Source organism: Mirounga leonina, unplaced genomic scaffold (genome assembly GCF_011800145.1).
Source record: "Mirounga leonina isolate KUSES-001 unplaced genomic scaffold, KU_Mleo_1.0 Mir_174, whole genome shotgun sequence".
NCBI lineage: Eukaryota > Metazoa > Chordata > Mammalia > Carnivora > Phocidae > Mirounga > Mirounga leonina.
The window spans coordinates 78,489,822-78,509,729 of record NW_023270451.1 but is presented as its reverse complement, the minus strand read 5'-3'; the positions used below and the strand labels follow the sequence as shown (position 1 = coordinate 78,509,729).

The window sequence follows — 19,908 nt, the reverse complement described above, 5'->3', positions numbered from 1 at the left end:
GAGTAGGCAGTAATCAAAAAAAGAAATACTCGAAAAGTTGTTTCTACATCATAATGCAAACCGCAAGCTCCTATTCAATATTGAAGATTCAGCATAATGTCACGTCCTTTATAAAACCTTCCTTAATCTTCCTTTCCACCCCAAATAAAAAACCAGGTGCCCTCCCCTTCCATGTCTTCCTCGTTTATTATTATGTAATTCTATTATAGCACTGATTATACTGGATTACCATTAATTCTGCATCTCTCTCTCTTACTAGCCTATAAGCCCCTGGAGAAGAGACAGTGTTTTATTACATAAGACATGCACCTGACACACAGAATATACTAAAGAAAAGTTTATGAAGTAAAATCCATAGTCCACAGGAAAAAACATGTTAGGGACAGAAGGAGCATAACCTGTGGCCTATTTCATCTGAGAACAGAATTTATCAATATAAGGTGAAGCTGATTAATAGGGCACTATACACATACATATGGATTAAGATAAGTTTACACGGAGAGAAACTGATTGATAGTCTTATTCTTCTGTGCTTACCGCTGGGGGCTCATCACGAGCAAACATTCCCCACGTGGTCCAGTTTATATTTCTTCTGAAAGCTGTGTGCTCCGTCTCCCCAAAGCCATAGATGTACTGAGAGGGGAGGCGAGTAGAAATGGAGAGGAACATGTCGTTGAAGGTGAAGCCAGGCAGCTGAGAATCCCAACTGCAACACAAAGGCATACCTCCACATTGTACTGATCACAGGCCAGAGCAAGCACGGGGCCCATTGGGGAATTCTAGTTGATTATGAAGCCTCCTAAAGGAATGCACAGCTGGATCCAGGTTCAAATACTGGCTGAAGACACAGCTCGTAACAATGGCCATGACTCACTGCCAACGTTCTGCGTTTGCATTTTTATTCTGTGGTCTGCAAGGCTGAGAACTCTTTTTCTGAGTCATGGGCTCCTTGAAGGCAAGAACTATGTCTCACTCATCTCTTTATCTCTAGTTATCATTGTCTGGAGTATCAGTTTGACTACACGTATGAATAAATAAGCAAGGTCTAAGCAAATTTCCCAACAGAAAAGGGTGAAGCTCTTAGAATGACTTCTCTTGATTGGCCAAAGGACTTCTTAGCAAAGAATGCCACTGACCAAAGTTAGACATGCAGTCAAAGAGAGCCAAAGGCTGTCTACATGTGTGCCTACACGTGATGGTTTTTACTTGGAAGAGGAACTTCAGCCCCAGGCAAAATCCAGACCTTCACTTTATTCCATTCAGCAGCAGGACAAGGGATGAGAAATGACAACTCTTTTTTCACATTTAATATTGGGAAAAGGCTCTAAGTCTACAGGGCTGATTGTAAGAAACTGTTTCTCTTTCCTTAGTAAACATTCCCTCTCTCCTGAGTCTTCTGTTATTTTGTAATGAGGCTATATAGAGCTGATTTCTATCCTAGGTTATCTGTCATGCTTATTAAAAAGAGTTTTCTGTTCTACTTAACAAGAACAATGAGTAGAACATGCATTTTTCTTTTTTCTGAAATCAAGCAACACTTATTTTAAGCCTCTTATTAATTTTTCTTGTTGAGTTAGTGACTAGTAGAAAATAGAGCAATAGATCTACTCCCTGTTTAACACACATACACACACACATACTTACATTGTCTCTAAGATTAATATTTTATGTGCATTAATCAGAACCACCATAATTAGACTTAGAACCACTTTAATGAGAACTAAATAAATAGTGCTTACATCACAGTGCTGGAGCTTTTTCGTCGAATCTGGATCCCAAAAGGATTGTTCTGAATCCTGACGTCATACAGACGGTCCTCAGGGGAGCCAACTGGAGAGGGAGGGGTGTTCAGAGTCACTGGGACCTCGTACCTTTTGTTCGTGGAATCAAAGATCTAACAAGAAGAGAGAAGGAAACTTTCTGATGGAATAATCTTAGACCTAAAATCCCTCCTGCCAGCTCATATAATTCAGTTCCCATGTTTTCTGGCCAGTTTGAATCATATTGGGAGGCATCAAATATCCCAAAGCAAATAGAAGTGAAGCCTCCCCACCTACAGTGCCCAATATGGATCCTGAACTCGAAAATGCCTCAGAAATACCTATTCAGAAGCAGGGAGGACACTTCCTCTAAATAATTTATGAATTCAGTGTATAGAATTTCATGGATAGAATGTGTGTGTGCGCGCGCGCGTGTGTTTATGAGTACGTGAATATGTACATGCACGTAATTGTGTTAAGATTATGTTTGGGCATGTATGTGTATGTCAGAAATTAGAGAACCAAGTTTTTATATGGACTCAGATCTTACTGGTTGAGCTTTCAGATGCTTAAGACAAGTTTTGCCTGTAGCCCTGCTTCTTAAAATTGTGTTTCTCAGACCCAAAGCAGCAGTGTAACCTGGAGGCTTGTTAGGAATGCAAAATCTCAGGCCTCCCTCCCCTCCAACTTCTGAATCTGAATTTTCATTTTCACAAGATCCCTGGAGTGATTCCTCCAACACAGTGTGAAAAACAATGTTTAGAGCTGGTTGTCCAAGGTGGTACTGTCACTGGTGAGACCCCCGTGCCCCCCTGAATTCAAGGCTGACCCCCTGAACTCAGGAAACTCCTAGAAGCTTCTGCCTAACTCTAACTTTTTCTTTTAGAAACTAACTATGGAATTGCTGGAACAGGAAAAGAAACATTTGAGGAGAGGTCTGTGTAGATGGCACAATTAACTCCGCTTCATTATAATGTTAAAACCCCCTTCTGATATTCATCGCCCACCCTAACAAAAGGAGCCTGTTTACCCCTGTTGGGGAGTCACTGGCTTTGGAAATCATTCCCTGAAATCTCCTTTTTGGTACACATAAAGATGACCTTGTGAGGCAGCTCCGCCTACTGTAGTCTCTGTCTCTAACTCACCCGGCAGTGGATCCACCAGGCACTTGTGGCCATTGAATGCTCTACAGGTGCTAATCTGAATTGAGACTTGTTATAAGTGCAAACTGCACACCAAAATTTGAAGAGTTAGTATGAATAAAAGATTCTAAAATATCTCAGTAACTGTTTTTGGATTACGTGGTGAGATAATATTTCAGCATGTTAGTTAAATAAACTGTGATTAAAATGCATTGCATTTGACTTTTTTCAAATACATTTTTAAGAGTGTGGCTATTAGGAAATACATGTGGTTCACGTTGTACTCCCCTCAGAGCAGAGCTGTGGATCTCAAAGTGTGGCCCCTTCACCCACAGCAGCATTGGCATCACCTGGAAACGTGTTAGGGAAGCAGACCCTCAGACTGGAAACTCCAGGGCAGAGGCCCAGCAATCTGAACTTTAAGGAGACCTGTGGGTGATTCTGGTACTCTCTGAAGTTTAAGAACCACTGCTAGAGAAATAACTCTAACATTGGAAGTGGGTCAATGCCACTTGTATGAGTTTCCCATGGAGCAGACACATTTTTTCACAGGGCTAAGAAGGGGTTCTTTGAGGACACTTATGACTGAGCACTTGGCAGTGCAGGACATTCACAACCCTGGTGGGTCCAAGGTCACATCCTGGTTCTACCATGCTCCTAAGTCTCTGACCTTTACCTCTCTGGGCCATGGTGCCTTTGTCCATAAAATGATGGATTTGGACCAACGGTGTTTCAATGACTTTCGTCCACATGGAGCTGTAAGAACTCTGTGTTGAGGATCAGAACCTGAACCACCTTGGAAATTACCTTGAACTGCAGCATGTTTTCTGTGTGGTAGATCACGCTCAGCTGGAGGAAGCTGATTGCTGCCGAGAGAGAGCCAGAGGCAGGGGCTGCTCGGGCTGATTCCGGGGCCCCCAGGTGGGCAAGGTCTGTGGTGATGCCCGTAGGCAGGTACTGAATGTTACTGGCGGCATACCTAGGGATGGTGTCGTAGTAACAGGTGGGCACGTCAGGAACAGTTGTGTACTAGAACAAGAGGAGAAATTCTCCATCAGCCTCTAACACCATACTTCGAGGGTCTGATTCCTGGAGAAGTTGGTTCACACAAACTAAGTCTCTTACACCATGCCCGTTATTATGGCTTGAATTATGATCCCCCCACCCCCATAAGATGTGAAGTCCTACTCTGGTATCTGTGAAAGTGACCTTATTTGGAAATAGGGTCTTTACAGATGATCAGGTTCAATGAGATCATTAAGATCAGCCTAATCCAATATGACTGGTGTCATTAAAAGGGGAAATTTAGACACAGAGACAGACCTGCACCCAGTGAGATCCCCATGTGAGGAGGAAGGCAGAGACCGGGGTGATGTTTTTATAAACCAAGCAAGACCAATGAGTGCCAGAGAACCTCCAGAATCTGGGAGAAATACATGAGACAGATTCTCCCTCCCTTTTCTTAGAAGGAACCAACTCTGCTGACACCTTGATCTCATACTTCTAGCTCCCAGAACTCTGAGATAACAAATTTCTGTTGTTCTAAGTCACCTAGTTTGTGGTACTTTGTTATGACAGCACCAGCAAATGATTTAAATCCATTTAAAAAACACATGCCCGTTGGCCTCCTCTACTGGGTGGACAAGGAAGGGTCAGCAGTAAGCCTGATCTGGAGCCTGGAATCCTCAGTCAGGCTTCTGCTCCAGCGTTCTCATTGTTGCCATTGTGACCTTGAGGAAATCTCTCTGGCTTTCATTCTATTTTTCAAATGAAGACAAACAGTCTTACCTTAACTTCCACAAGGACTCTCTAATAGATGGAAAAAAAAAAAAAAAAAAAACCACCTCACTTAAAATACTCAATGCACAATGCATACCCAACGTATTACTGTTGTGTTAAAAATAAAAGTGGGGTTTTAAATGCTGTGGTTGGAGGAAAGAGAGAGTGTCTTCTGATTTGGGATATCTGAGGAAAACACTGACCACTTCTCACACGGAGTTGGCAAAATAATTTATCAGTTGACATAGTGTCATTTTCTTCCTGAAGGATGATTACTCTTCAACCCAGCAACATTTGGGAAGTGTTTTCTAGGTGCCTAATTATTCATGGGACAGTTTTTCCAACTTCTGCTCACTGTGGTAATCTGTTCACTGATTATTACCTCCCAAAGGCACCCCCGCAGCCGACACCTCTCCTCAGAGACAGCAGCACCCTCAGGGTAGCAGTTGAATTTCTCCAGGTCACTGACTGGAAGTTTCCATTCAATGGAGAATTCTTGACCGAGTACCAGTCCCTTGAGATCACTGATCTTCACCACCTGAGGAAGGAGAGGCCACACGACAAATAAGGTGAGGCTGAGCCACCCGGCTAATGTCCTTCCCTGATGATCTGGAAGGGGAGCTAGCCCTTCATCCACTTTGTCATGGGCTATTTGGAATATTATTTTTTATCCTCTGGAGCTTTTGACCTCCCTGTCGGGAAAATGAACTTGGCTTATTCCTGACCTTTCTCACCTCATGGAGTCATTGTGGAATGTTGAATGGGAAGGGCTTTCATCATATGAAGGAGTACAGATCACAAGCAGGGCTGTCTTTGTCAGACTCACAGCCCTCTGGGTATGGTGCTCACCACATTGTAATAATGATGGCAGTAATAACAACAGTTAAACTTTATGGAGCATTTATAGGGGCCAAGCACTGTGATAACTACTTTATATGCATTATGTCCATTAATCCTATGCTGCAAATAATATGGCTATCTTCATTTCACAAAATAGAAAACTGAGGGTTAGAGAGGTTTGATGTTTTGCCCAAGATCTCGCAGCTAGGAAACAACAGAGCTAGGACTGGAATCCCATTCTGCTTAGTACAGAAACCAGGCTCTTATTTTTTTCTATCTGCATTGTCAGAATGGAAGGGGGCTGCCCTAAGAGATAGTGAATTTCCCAGCACTTGAAATAGTCAGCTAACAATTGGAACCTTCTGTTAAAGATTAGCATGGAAGGTACTCATTCAGTAAGGGCAGAACTGAATTACCCCTAATGTTCTATTCAACTCTCCTTTTCTGTAATGGTATAAAAGTAGTGTGTCAACTGTGTCTCAAACAAAGAGAGTCTTTAACTTAAATGAGTAACTTAAATACTCTCCAGAACTAGGCCAATGTATTGAATTATATTTTCATTGTATCACATCTGGAATCTGCAGGTCTAGTCTTAAATCTGCCCAGAGAAGAGCTGCCTTGCCTCAGAGTCCCAGCTCCCACTGTCTTCTTCAGTGTTCTGATACAAACCAAGCTCAGGAGTCCATATTTAGCATGCATATGTTTCTCCTTCTGCAACTGCCCTGTGGTATGGTAGATTTGCATGCAGCAAGCCAGCTGTCTCTGTAACTGCCCAAAGTCAAAAGAGCAAGGGAGAGCTGGCTGTCAGAATCTTAGCCCAGGGCTTTTGACAAGGGCACTGCAAGGATGGAACAGTCTCCCACCTTTGATGAAACATTGTAGGCAACATTTGAAATGGAGGTGGCAGAATTACTAAGTACGACGGTAAAATTGGTAGGTTGCTTGTCCATTCCCAAGATAATGATATCTGTAAACATGAGGTTGTTAGGGTCTGTATAGTTATTATTTGTAATATTTGCCTGTAGACGGTTCTGGAAAAACAAAACCACAAAAACATCTGTTTAGAAACCAGATACAACACCAAATACCCCTCAACATCTTGCTTTCTGACATCTGAGGTATGTCTTTTATCTCTGAAGTTCTAACTGGTGCCTGATGATGGTCCCCAGGGAATTTGCTAACCCAGACTCTACACGGTCTTCAATCTTTCAGTAACATTTCATGTTTGCTTTGGTTCACTGGTTATTTACTGATTCCATTGCTCAGGAAATATGTTCCTGACATCACAGAATTTCCAAGTGGACAAAATGGGTACTCTTAAAACAAACAAAAAGACACCAGCACACACAGACCTACTGGCATACAAAGATGAAGACACACACACAGAGTGCCTAAATATTTTTTTTTCTTTTAATGATAATGAGGTTAGGAGCTAAAATTTATGAGTGTTTACTCTGTGCCAGGCATGGTGCTAAGCATCTTGTTCCATTCCGACAGGAAGTTGTGAGGCTGAAGCTAAAATGAGCCCATTCTTGAGACAAGAAGACTAAAGCCCGAGGGAAGCAGACAACCTTCCCATGGAACCAGAGTTCAAAAGTGTAGCTCTGACCAAGGTGGAACTGAAGACTGAAGAAAAAAAAAGCAGAGGACAGTTTGATGTTTAAAAAGACAGTATCTCTCTCTTCTTTTTTTTTTTTCCAGTGCTGGGAAAATTGGACAGCCACATGCAGAAGAATGAAACTCGACCATTCTCTAACACCATTCACAAAGATAAACTCAAAGTGGATGAAAGACCTCAATGTGAGACAGGAATCCATCAAAATCCTAGAGGAGAACATAGGCAGTAACCTCTTTGACATCGGCCACAGCAACTTCTTTCAAGATACATCTCCAAAGGCTAGTGAAATGAAAGCAAAAATGAACTTTTGGGACTTCATCAAGATAAAAAAGCTTCTGCATAGCAAAGGAAACGGTCAACAAAACAAAGAGGCAGCCCACAGAATGGGAGAAGATGTTTGCAAATGACACTACAGATAAAGGGCTGGTATCCAAGATCTATAAAGAACTTCTCAAACTCAACACCCAAAAAACAAATAATCAAGTCAAAAAATGGGCAGAAGACATGAACAGATGCTTCTCCAAAGAAGACATACAAATGGCTAACAGACATATGAAAAAATGTTCATCATCATTGGCCATCAGGGAAATTCAAATCAAAACCACATTGAGATACCACCTTACACCAGTCAGAATGGCAAAAATGGACAAGGCAAGAAACAACAAATGTTGGAGAGGTTGTGGAGAAAGGGGAACCTTCTTACACTGTTGGTGGGAATGCAAGTTGGTACAGCCACTTTGGAAAACAGTGTGGAGGTGCCTCAAAAAATTAAAAATAGAGCTACCCTATGGCCCAGCAATTGCACTCCTGGGTATTTACCCCAAAGACACAGATGTAGTGAAAAGAAGGGCCATAAGCACCCCAATGTTCATAGCAGCAATGTCCACAATAGCCAAACTGTGGAAAGAGCCGAGATGCCCTTCAACAGATGAATGGATAAAGAAGATGTGGTCCATTTATACAATGGAATATTACTCAGCCATCAGAAAGGATGAATACCCAACTTTTACATCAACATGGATGGGACTGGAGGAGATTATGCTAAGTGAAATAAGTCAAGCAGAGAAAGTCAATTATCATATGGTTTCACTTATTTGTGGAACATAAGGAATAGCATGGAGGACACTAGGAGAAGGAAGGGAAAAATTAAGGGGGGGAATCGGAGGGAGATGAACCATGAGAGACTATGGACTCTGAGAAACAAACAGGGTTTTAGAGGGGAGGGGAGAGGGGGGATGGGTTAGCCCAGTGATGGGTATTAAGGAGGGCACGTACTGCATGGAGCACTGGGTGTTATACGAAAACAATGGATCGTGGATCACCACATCAAAAACTAATGATGTATTGTATGGTGACTAACATAACATAATAAAATAAAATAAAATAAAATAAAAAATAAATAAAAAGATTAGGGGACCCACAAGCGTGCCCAAGTGATTTTTTGCAAAGGTGCAAAATTTATGTAGTGGAGAACAAAGAGTCTTCAACAAGCAATGCTGGGACAGTTGGCCATCTGGAGGCCGAAAGTAAAACCTGCACCTCAATCTCACATCGTGTATAAAAATTAACTCAAAGCAGATCACAGACTTAAATGTAAAAGGAAAAACTAAAATTTTTAGGGAAAAAATAGGAGAAAAATATTCAAGACCTAGAAATAGAAAGAGTCCCTACAGTGGACACCAAAAAGCATAATCCGTAAAAGAAAAGAAATGATAAATTAGACCCATCAAAATTTAAAACTTTTGCTCTGTGAAAGACTCTGTTGCAAGAATGAAAAGACATGCCTACAGACTGATAGAAAATATTTACCCACCATGTATCCAACAAAGAAGTCCTCCCTAGAATGTATAAAGAACTCTCAAAACTGAACAGAAAAATCAGCCAGTCAATGAGAAAATGGGCAGAAGTGGACAGACATTTCACCTAAGAGAATATAAATATACACAGATGGCAAATGAAAAGATAGTCAACATCATTAAACATCAAAGAAATACAAACTGAAACCATAATAACAGGTCATTACACCCTTATCAGAAGAGCTAAATTAAAAAAAAAAAAGTTGTGACAACATAAATGTTGGTATGATGCAGAGAAACTGGGGTACTCAAACATTGTTGGTGGGAATGCAGAATGGTATGGCCACTCTAAAAACCAGCTTGGCAGTTCCTCACAAAACTAAACATGCAAATTCTGTGAGACCCAGCAACTGCACTCTTGGGCGTCTATCCCAGACAAATGGAAACCTGTCCATGAATGTTCATAGCAGCTCTATTTGTAATAGCTATGACTGGAATAATCCAGATACTCTTTATTAAGCGAATGGTTAAACAAAAGGTAGACATCTATATCTTGGAATGCTATTCAGCAACAGAAATGAATAGACTTTTAATATACAACAACTTGATGAATTTTGAGAGAATTTTGCTGAGGGAGAAAAGCCAATTCCAAGCTTACATGCTGTATGATTCCATCTACATCACATTCTTGAAAGGACAAGACGTTCCCATGAGGGGAAACTGGGTAAAGGGGACAAGGGAAACTCTCTGTATTATTTCTTACAACTGAAGGGGGCTCTATAATTATGTCAAAATAAAAAGAATAGATTAAAAAACAACATGTTTTCTTATTCTTCATTCTTCCTTTCTTGAAAGAAAGGAGAGGGGCGCCTGGGTGGCTCAGTTGGTTAAGCGACTGCCTTCGGCTCAGGTCATGATCCTGGAGGCCCGGGATCGAGTCCCGCATCGGGCTCCCTGCTCGGCGGGGAGTCTGCTTCTCCCTCTGACCTTCCTCCTTCTCATGCTCTCTGTCTCTCATTCTCTCTCTCTCAAATAAATAAATAAAATCTTAAAAAAAAAAAAAGAAAGAAAGAAAGGAGAAATAAAGGAAAGAGATACCCCACAAATCTCCACCCATGCACAATCAGCCTTCTAAGAAAATCAAATTAGAATTCTCACATCATCTGCTAGCATTACTGCCTTTCTTCCCCTCGGTGCTCTAGAGAGAGAGATGAGGCAAGTGTTGGTCTGTATCTTTCTGTATCTTCCAACCTCTCAAAACCACCACTTAATACCTGTGTCCAAGGCAAAGTTTTGTGGGCTGGAAAAGAAGGCCATTATGGAAGAACCTCATAAAGGCCCCATACCACTCATCACCCCTACCCCCCCCCCCCACACACTTTTACCCCCCTCCCCCCCCCCCCCCCCCCCCCCCCAGACACCACCCCCAAACCCCGGACCCCTACAAACCCAGAGAAAATGATTTTTTTTTTTTTTTTTTCAGAAAAAAAAAAACAAGTTCTTCACTGAAGCCTTACTAACTTGAGAGGTTTATATATCTAACATAGATTAAAAACTCTCATTTTAACTCTAGTCCTTTCTGGGGCCATTAGGCATGGCCCCTGTTCCACATGACCAAGCATTATATCAAACCAAAAACTCAAAACACCATCACAGAAAAGAGCATACATTATGTGTTCCTCAAAAACAGTACTTACAGAGGTGACAGAAAAACCATACAGAATATACTTCTTTTCAGCATCTAGAAGAGAAAGATAGAGGAGTACCCATTATTATAGGAAGCAGAGGAGCTGTGCGGTCATGCTTTTCTCTTCTTTTTCTCTGCTTACCCAGGTTCTGCCCCTTTTTGCCAAACCTCCACCAAGTTTCTTGGGCCACTTCAACCAACACTAACTGCTTCGCCCTCCAAACTCCCATGGCACTTTGTGGTACCATTTTGCTGGCATTTAAAACATTGTGACTTGCACTTATAGTCATCCACATGTATATTGGACCTATCCTGCTGGACCAGGAGTTCCTCAGGGGCAATGCCTAATGCCTACATCTTATTCATCTTCATATCCTCTGCCTACGGTGCAATAATAAATATCCAATAAATGCTAATTCTACGGAGGGCAGGGTTTTTTTTTTTATAATCACAGACCATAAGCTTATGTCAGTTACTTCTACGGGAATCTTACAGTGGAAAAGCATACGATACAAATTAGATACTTCCCCCTCAATAGTAACCAAAGCAGTATTTTACAAATCTATTAACAAAAATGTATTATTTGGTATCGGTAATGATACCCAAAGAAGAGAGTAATTAAACTAAACCCAATAGTGTCTGTTGCTCTGGTAGTCAATAACATACGAGTTGCTCATCTGAAGTCTATTTTAATGCGTTGTGCTTGGCTAACCAAACTTCCAGAATAAATTGATTCTAAGCTTACTGAAATCAGCACCGACGATAATAGGGTTAGTGCCATACTGGACAGCCTGCAATGACTAGTTTCCACTGAGAACCCTAGGGAGGGGGTCACAGGGAAGCCTACCTTTAGATACACCATCATCCCAGTACAGCTCGCCCTTTGCCTCTCTCTTGTAGTCCAAGGCAACAATGAGTCCCAGGGAATTCTTTCGACTGTAAAAAAGCAACTCTCAGTTTCAGAGAATGAAGAAAGCTTAGAACTTTGTTCAATTAGCCCCTTTCATGCCTCAGGATGAACTCAGATGAACTCAGAGTTGACCCCAGAAATAGAGTAGATATTGACATCCTATGGAAACATGGATATTGGGTGTGGAGAGACAGCAGAGGTTGGTAATGAATGACCATAAGAAGAATGATAGAAGGAGGCAGTTCTGCCAAAGACTGGGTTTGTGATACTAGTAACAATCAGCACTTACTGGGCGCTTACCATGTGCCAGCCATTCTTCTAAGTGTCCTATATACAGTAAGTCATGTCTATTATTCCATTTAACCTGCCTTATGACACTAAAAAGTCCAACTATTGTCATCCCCAGTTTGCTCATGCTAAGCAGCAACACAGAGAGGACGTTGCCCATGGCAACACATGGTAGTGATAGAGCTGGGGTCTCTACCTGAACATTCTGGCTCTTGACCTTGGAAGCTATGTTCACTTCCATGTGATAACTCTTACCTCTTATTTAACTTGAATTTTCTCATGCCCAAGAAAATCTACTTGAAGACATAGGGAAATCTGGTCATAGGGAAATCCTCACAAATGATTATTTTGACTGTTCTTAAAATCTGATTCAATTCCCAAGTGAAAGACTCTAGAAATGTGAAGGAGCTGAGGCCACCTTATGCTAAATGAACATGAAGGTACCACTTTGGGGCTGACCTTGAAAGTAGGGGAGAAAGATTCCTGACTGGAGATGTTTTCCCTTGACTTAACCACTTTTAGTGTCCATTTGCCTGTCCCATAACACCCTCCCTTGGAATGCCAGGGCAGTCACACCTTAGAAGAATGAGGAGTTTACCTGGCCTCTGTGGTTGTGTTGGGTTGTTGGATGGGAAATATGAAGCCCCCTCGGAGGTGAAGTCCTATCCTATCGAGTGGCAGCAGCATCTCCACCGATTGCTTCCTCCACTGGATGGCTACCCCCTAACCAACAAAAGGATGACAGAGCAGATAAGGGACCACTGAACTAGGAGCGACTGTGCAGATCATTCTGGTTCCGTTGCCTCATTTAAAATATGTCAGTCAGAGCAAGACAAATGCTATATGATTTCACCCATATGTGGAATTTAAGAAAAAAAAACAGATGAACATAGGGGTAAAAAAGAGAGGCAAACCATAAAACAGACTCTTAACCACAGAGAACACACTGAGGGTTGCTGGAGGGGAGGTGGTGGGGGGATGGGTTAAATGGACGATGAGTATTAAGAAGGGCACTTGTGATGAGCACCGGGTGTTGTACCTAAGTGATGAATCACTAAATTCTACTCCTGAAACTAATATACTATATTGTAACTAACTGGAATTTAAATAAAAACTTGAAAAAAAAAAAAAAGAAAGAAAGAAAAGCAGGGACCCCCAAAAGCAAAGGGTTGCCCAAGGCATAATCGAAATAGCAGATCTGAGACTCCAACCTGCCTATTTCTTTGAATTACACCGTGTGGTGATTCTTCCACAACTGGGCTTTCATTCACTAGGGTATCCCAGACTAAGGCCAATAACTAGCCCTCATAGCTGCACAGTAGCCAGGCCGATACAATGAAAATTCCCCTAAACCTACCCCAGTTATGCAAATTATTTCATAGTACACCTAGAAAGGCCTTCCTTACAGAAAAGTACCCTCTATCAACCAAATGTAAAACGTTGCGCTATTATCCTACCCCAAGCTCCCAGGACTCCTGCCTTAGAATTGCCCTCTGCTCGAGGCTGGTCTCTGACCCAAGCAGGGCTGCCTTACTTACTGTCTCATAGTCGTACCAGATGGCGTCCGGTATGTATGCTTTCACTCGGTCCACACCCTAGGGAAACACAAATATTGAACAACATCAGCATGCTGCTTACAGTTTCCACAACACCTCATGTGTGGTTGCACATGCTCGTCTGAACAATCCTGAGAAGTGGTTAGGACCATCCCATTCTACAGGTATAAATACAGATACTCAGACAAGTTGGGCAGTTTACCCAAAGCACAGCTGTGCCTAGGAATTAAGTTTCGAGGCTCCTGAACTTTCTAAGAGAAGCAGAGAAAGTTCGTTCACCAAGCTACTTGTGTAATCTGACATGTGGGAGGAGACTGAAACAGCCAGGCCTCTAAGGAGAGCCTTCCAGCAGTCCCACCGCTGCTCGCAGCACCTGCCAAGAGATGGGACTTCGACATGAGTACACTGGCGATCTCCCATGTTTATAAAGTGATCAGCCGCATCCCGATCCCTCTCCCACACTTCCCCACTCGCACTTTGGGAGGGTACATGTGGTCCTTCATATCTGGTCTCCAGAGTAACGCCCTCCCCCTTGCCCAGACCTCCCTCCCTGCTCCTCTCTTACCTCTTCTCTTTTCCCAGCCCAACCCCAAGAGCACATGTCCTCTGGTCAAAAGGAACCACAGGGAGATAGCCAGCCCAAACTCACAAGGCATTTAAAGCCTCTCGATCCATGATCATATGCTTAAGAAAACAAGTTTTAAGGTAATTTTGCAAAACAGAAATTGTTTTGCTTGGTGGGGCAGTGGGACCAAGAATTACTACTTTTCTAATTTCCAAACTTTCATGATCTCTCTCTCTCTCATTCATATTTATATATTTTTAAAAGATTTTATTTATTTATTTGAGAGAGAGAGAATGAGAAAGAGATAGAAAGCATGAGCAGGGTGAGGGGCAGAGGGAGAAGCAGGCTCCCCACTGAGTAGGGAGCCCGATGTGGGGCTTGATCCCATGGGATCATGACCTGAGCTGAAGGCAGACACTTAACGACTGAGCCACCCAGGCACCCCATATTCATATTCATATTCATATTCATATTCATATTCATATTTAAATGCAGCCATAGATACTCCAGACTCAGCTTATTCAGCTATAGAGCCACGAGGACAAGTGAGATATTCTATGCCATTGTCCAGATTAGAAACACACCTCATATAAAACAGGTGTGACGAGCAGTCCAGGCCCCCACAAGAACTGCTCGTGCACATCCCAAGTGGCTGGGTCCTGGTAGAACCTGGAAAACAAAGAAGGCAGGTGAAGCCTCCATGCTCTGGGCAACCACACATTAGTTGGCAACAAGATCCAAACTAACCTTGTTACCACTAACAAGGCAACTGAAATGAACGATCTGAAAGGGATTCTTTGTGGGTCAGGAAACTCACTCATGGACCAGGGGTCTCGCTACGGTGTCCCCTCGCGTGTGAGCTCGGTAGAAAAGGGTGTAGAGGTAGGGCAGCAGGGTGTATCGGATGTTCAGATAATATCTGGAAGAATTCACCAACAGAGAGTGTTCACCAAAGGCAGCAGGATCCTGGTCCTAGAAGAAAATGAAGCAAATATGAGATATTTCCATTGTGTTTTAAAAGTGTGTTCCCTTATGATAAGAAGCTTTCCCAGATGAAAGTAGCTTGTTCTCCAACTTGGAAGATATCAAAGCATTTCCAAAACTAAGAGGATCTTGGTACGGTTTCTTGATTTTAGAGATGAAAAAACAGTATCAAAAATTACATGACTCTCCCAATGTAAACTGCAAGCAGGTGACAGAGTTTAAATTTGACATGTGTCTTCTGATCCCAGTCTATGGTAGCCTCAACGGTGATAAAGAAGTCCACAGAGGGGGGCGCCTGGGCGGTGCAGTCAGTTAAACATCAGACTTCTGGTTTGGGCTCTGGTCATGCTCTCAGGGTCATGAGATCAAGTCCCGAGTTGGGCTCTGCACTCAGTGCAGCGTCTGCTTGGGATTCTCTCTCCCTCTTCCTCTGCCCCTCTCACACACGCTTCCCCCCACCCACCCTCTCTCGAAATAAATAAATCAATTAAAAAAAAAAAAAGCCCAGGAGGTTGCCATGGAGATAAAGGGGCTACAGTGACCCCTACTCCCTTCTTAGCTGATCTAATTTGTTATATATTGAGGCTTCTCATCATACTTCATTTGGCTCATAATAATAATAGCAGTAAGTTGTACAACCAGTAAAAAGAATTTGAATTTGAAACCCACTGCCTTAGGCTGCATTGCCTACCACCATAATCTATATCCCATCTTCTCCTTTCCATGCAATTTTATGAATTTGCAATTTTAAAATATACATCTAGTTTTGTCTGTAATGTTTTCACCATTGATATTTGTTCTCTTTTCTCTACCCTAAAGACAGTGACCTCTATTTTTTCTTCAATATACAATGTGCAAAAAAATCCTGACTTTATCCAAGAGCAAAGAAAGAAGGGAAATCTAATTTTCTTAGGACCCAGAAACAGAACTTTTCCATTAATGATGGGGCTCATTTTGTTCATTTTCCTTGTAATTTGTAAGATGTGAAAGATAATGTATGTCATACTGAGATCTGTCATCCCGTACTCTATTACTGGGACTGAATTTTAGAGAAAATTACTTAAATTTATTTCTTTCTTTTGTTCCTAAAGATGCTCATTTCCTCCCTTCAAAAGGAATAGAAAGTAGAGTGGTCTACTCCAGGAGACCACTCTATGCCCCCAGTATAGGGCTCATGAAAACCCTGAGGCCAAACACCAATGAAAATAACACTCCACATCCTTCATCACTCGGGTCTCCAACTAAGAATGTGTAGAGCTGCACTGTCCATTCTGGTGGCCACATACCACGGGACGCTTTTCAACGCTTGAGATGTAGTTAGTAAGACTGAGGAACTGAACTTCTAATTTTACTTGACTTTAGTTAATATTAAATATAATCCTAAGGGCGCCTGGGTGGCTCAGTCGTTGAGCGTCTGCCTTCGGCTCAGGTCATGATCCCGGGGTCCTGGGATCGAGTCCCACATCGGGCTCTCCCTGCTCAGCAGGAAGCCTGCTTCTCCCTCTCCCACTCCCCCTGCTTGTGTTCCTGTTCTCGCTGTCTCTGTCATATAAATAAATAAAATCTTTAAAAAAATAAAATAAATTAAAAAAAATAAAAATAAATAAAAAATATAATCCTAAAAGCTGAATATTTTTAAAGAATTATTTTTTAAATAAAATGAAAACTAAAAATAAAGTATTTTTAAATAGAAGATTTTTCCATTAAATATAACTTTATTGTTTTGGTTTATTGCACTCCAACTGCTGAAAATTTAGCATCCAAACTGAGATCTGCTGTAAGAGTGTAAAATGCACTTGAATTTTGAAGACTTAAAAAAAAAAAAAGAATATAAAATATCTCATTGATCGTATTTTGTATTAAACAGGTTGAAATGATGATGTTATGGACATACTGAGTTACACAAAATATATTTAAAATGATTGTTTCTGTTTCTTTTTACTTTTTAAATCTACATTTAAATTTAATGTGTGGCTCTCATTATCATGCTACTGTATAGCATTCATGGAGGGACAGGAAAACAAGCACTGTAACTGTGCAGCCAAAGTGATCTGAGTGCTCTTATCTACCTAACTCCTTCCAGGCCATCTCAAGAGGAAGGCAACCTGCCAAACCTGCTCCCAGCCACCTGCTTAGAAGTTCAGAAATAACTCTCTCCAGATCGCAAATGGCTAGGACAGTCTGGGGATAAAATATTTTGATGATTTGGCTATGAACCTTTCCCAAGTTAGAGACAAAGTCAAGACGGCAGCTAAAATGATCATCAGTAAGTTACCTTGTTGAGCCTATTAAGAGCTAACCTACTCAATTTTGAAACACTTTTAGTGCAGATTACTTCATTAAAATAAAGGGCATTCCTTATTACTTGCTCCTGCCATTGGCCCAGACATCTCCTTAAGAGGGGCTCTGAGCCCACTTCTATGTACTTACCCATCAAAAACATGATTTTGAATAGGAAAGGACAAAAGAGTGAAAAGTAGTGAGGAGGGCAGGGTCTCGCAAATCATTCATAGAAAGATAGAATGTTGTAACAAACACGGTTTCCTATTTTAATTGAAATAAATTTGGCTCCTGCACAAAAACACACTCAATCTCTCCTTCTGAAAAAACTATTCTGTTTAATAGTGCACTTCACTTATGCTACAGGATGAGCAGGATTGGGAAAAGATAACGAAAGATCATCCCTTCAGCTGGGAAAACTCAGGAGCTCCATCCTAACCCAGCAAGGAGCCCGGCAGCCGCGTCAGACCAGAGACTCCCTTCTCCAGGCTTTGCTCTTTTTTTGCATTCATACTTGGCTGCTGAAGTCAGAGGTGGGGTTATGAGAGGTCCAGCTGCTGGGGCCAGACGGCATAGGCCGTAGGTGACAGAGGGCAGGGCAAGCTGGCTGAGTGAGCTCCTTAAAAGCATTCTATTCTTAGCAACTGGGGGTTTGGATTAAATCACTTTTCAATGCAGGAGTGGGGAGAGGAACAGGAAGAGAGGATAGGAAGCAGGCCAATGCTAAATGCTTTTGATCCTCTCCCTGTGAGCCTTACCGATTATCAGTAGGTGAAAAAAAATCTTCAGATCACTGGCCTGCCACTCCCTAAACCATCCCTCCTTGCTCCTCCATATCTAGAAGTGGTTTCCCTTTACTGTCTGACGTAAAATACCAGTGGACTCCAACTGTCCCATCTTATACAGGTGGTAACAGAAGTAAGGGATAGCAGCACCACAGAAAAGTCTAACAACCCTTCTCACCTTCATTGGTGAATTAAGAAAATCAATATAAATCAATATAAAATACAATAAAATCATTCAATAGGTACATACTTGCCATGAACCCTTATCCCAATACTCTGCTCTTTGGGTCTATGGCCCAAAATTTATCTATTCTCCTTCTGCACTAATGGCCAACTTGTAGGATTTTTTTTTTTCAATCCTTTTTGAGAACAAGTAAATTAGAGAATCCAAGAAGTTTCCATTGCTTTTCTTGGGGACCTTACCCTGAACCCAGGCCCATTGTGATTCCTTGATAGTGGATAAAATGCTCCAAGCTGCATCCATCTTGTGCAGAGCTCCTCTGTGACATTTTTTGTGTAACCACAGATGTTGGCACCTACCTGGAGAATTAGCACATATACAAACACAGTGGTCAGTGATAGTTGGGAAAGCATTGACTGTATACCTATGTAGTAAGGGGGAAAAAATCTTACTTCCACCATTCCATGCTTACAGAGGTCCCAGGCTTTCAGAGCCAGCCCCCAGCTAAATGTAAGAAATTAGCAAATGTACACGATGAATCAGCTGACAAGAACTCATTTCAATGTTCAATTCCCAATTTCACTGATGCTTTGTTAATGGAATTTCCTGTGATGCTAACATATTTTACTTATGGTGTCTCTGTGCTAACTTCAAAGATTCCATGGATGACTACCCAATGATAAAATTTTACCATTCTATCTTCAAAAGACAGTTCATGCCACATATAAAAATGGATTTTCTAATACATACCATAGGGAGACATAAATGCCCCTTGGTTTTTAACACCTCAAAGACTAGCAAAGGAAATAATGCCAAAGGACAAAAGGTTAAGGTTCCTTGGTTGACAGTAAAACTCACCATGGGGATACCAAATAGGTTGAACTCAAGGATACTAGGGATGGACCATCGGAGGTCATCCCATGTGGCCGAATTTTCCCCCAACCAATGTGCAGCATATTTGCCAGATCCAGCAAAAGTAGAGCGGGATAAGATGAAGCTACTTTTATTGGGGAAGATATTCTCCATGGCCCTGAAAAGGAATACAATCAATTGAATGTGAAGTGAGCTGTGAACGTCTAGGACTCACCTGTACCCAAGGGGAGCAATGGGCATTCCAACCAAACAGAAAAAAACATCAGGGCTTCATAAACTAGGTGAGCAAACTAGTTTAGCATTTTTTTATTATTTTATTTAAATTCAATTAATTAACATATAGTGTATCATTAGGTTCAGATGTAGAGTTTAGTTATTCATCAGTTGCATAAAACACCCAGTGCTCATTACATCATGTTCTTAATGCCCATCACCCAGTTTAGCATTTTAAGAGCTTCTTTCCCACTTCTGAATAAGGTTTCAGACTTCATATAAGATAGTCCAAACATCTACAGCCCAGTCCCCCAAGAAATGTCTCTACGCCCCTGTCCTCTTGATTATGCTCTTTCTCTTGTTGGATTGGTTGTGTTCCGGCCCTTTTGGTCAACGATACATTGGAGCCATGTCTTGAGTTCTTGACCCCATCTTCTCCCTCTAGACAAAGCTTTTCCAATGTCCCTTGTTTCCATGTCTTGCTGCCCCTTTATAATCAATCCTGTTTAGCACAACACCAGCTCAGGTTGGAACTCTTAGCTTCTGCTGGCCCTGTAAGAACAGTTTGTACACCAGCTGGGTTCTAGGCAGCTGGGTTCCTCTAAAGCTTCAGAACTTATTATTAGCAATTCTCAATGTTAGGAAATCTTA

General features: G+C 41.7%; 1 protein-coding gene across 1 annotated transcript in view; it reads right to left on the bottom strand.

Annotated features, from left to right (window-relative positions):
* Positions 1–19,908, bottom strand: part of MGAM2 (maltase-glucoamylase 2 (putative)) — an 83,212-nt gene that overhangs the window by 31,251 nt on the left and 32,053 nt on the right. Inside the window, 13 exon segments of the mRNA XM_035020314.1 lie at positions 538–706; positions 1,740–1,894; positions 3,710–3,931; positions 5,064–5,219; positions 6,385–6,552; positions 10,633–10,676; positions 11,470–11,558; positions 12,419–12,543; positions 13,359–13,415; positions 14,526–14,610; positions 14,759–14,913; positions 18,414–18,530; positions 19,030–19,201. Of these exon segments, the coding sequence (XP_034876205.1) occupies positions 538–706; positions 1,740–1,894; positions 3,710–3,931; positions 5,064–5,219; positions 6,385–6,552; positions 10,633–10,676; positions 11,470–11,558; positions 12,419–12,543; positions 13,359–13,415; positions 14,526–14,610; positions 14,759–14,913; positions 18,414–18,530; positions 19,030–19,201 (1,714 nt within the window).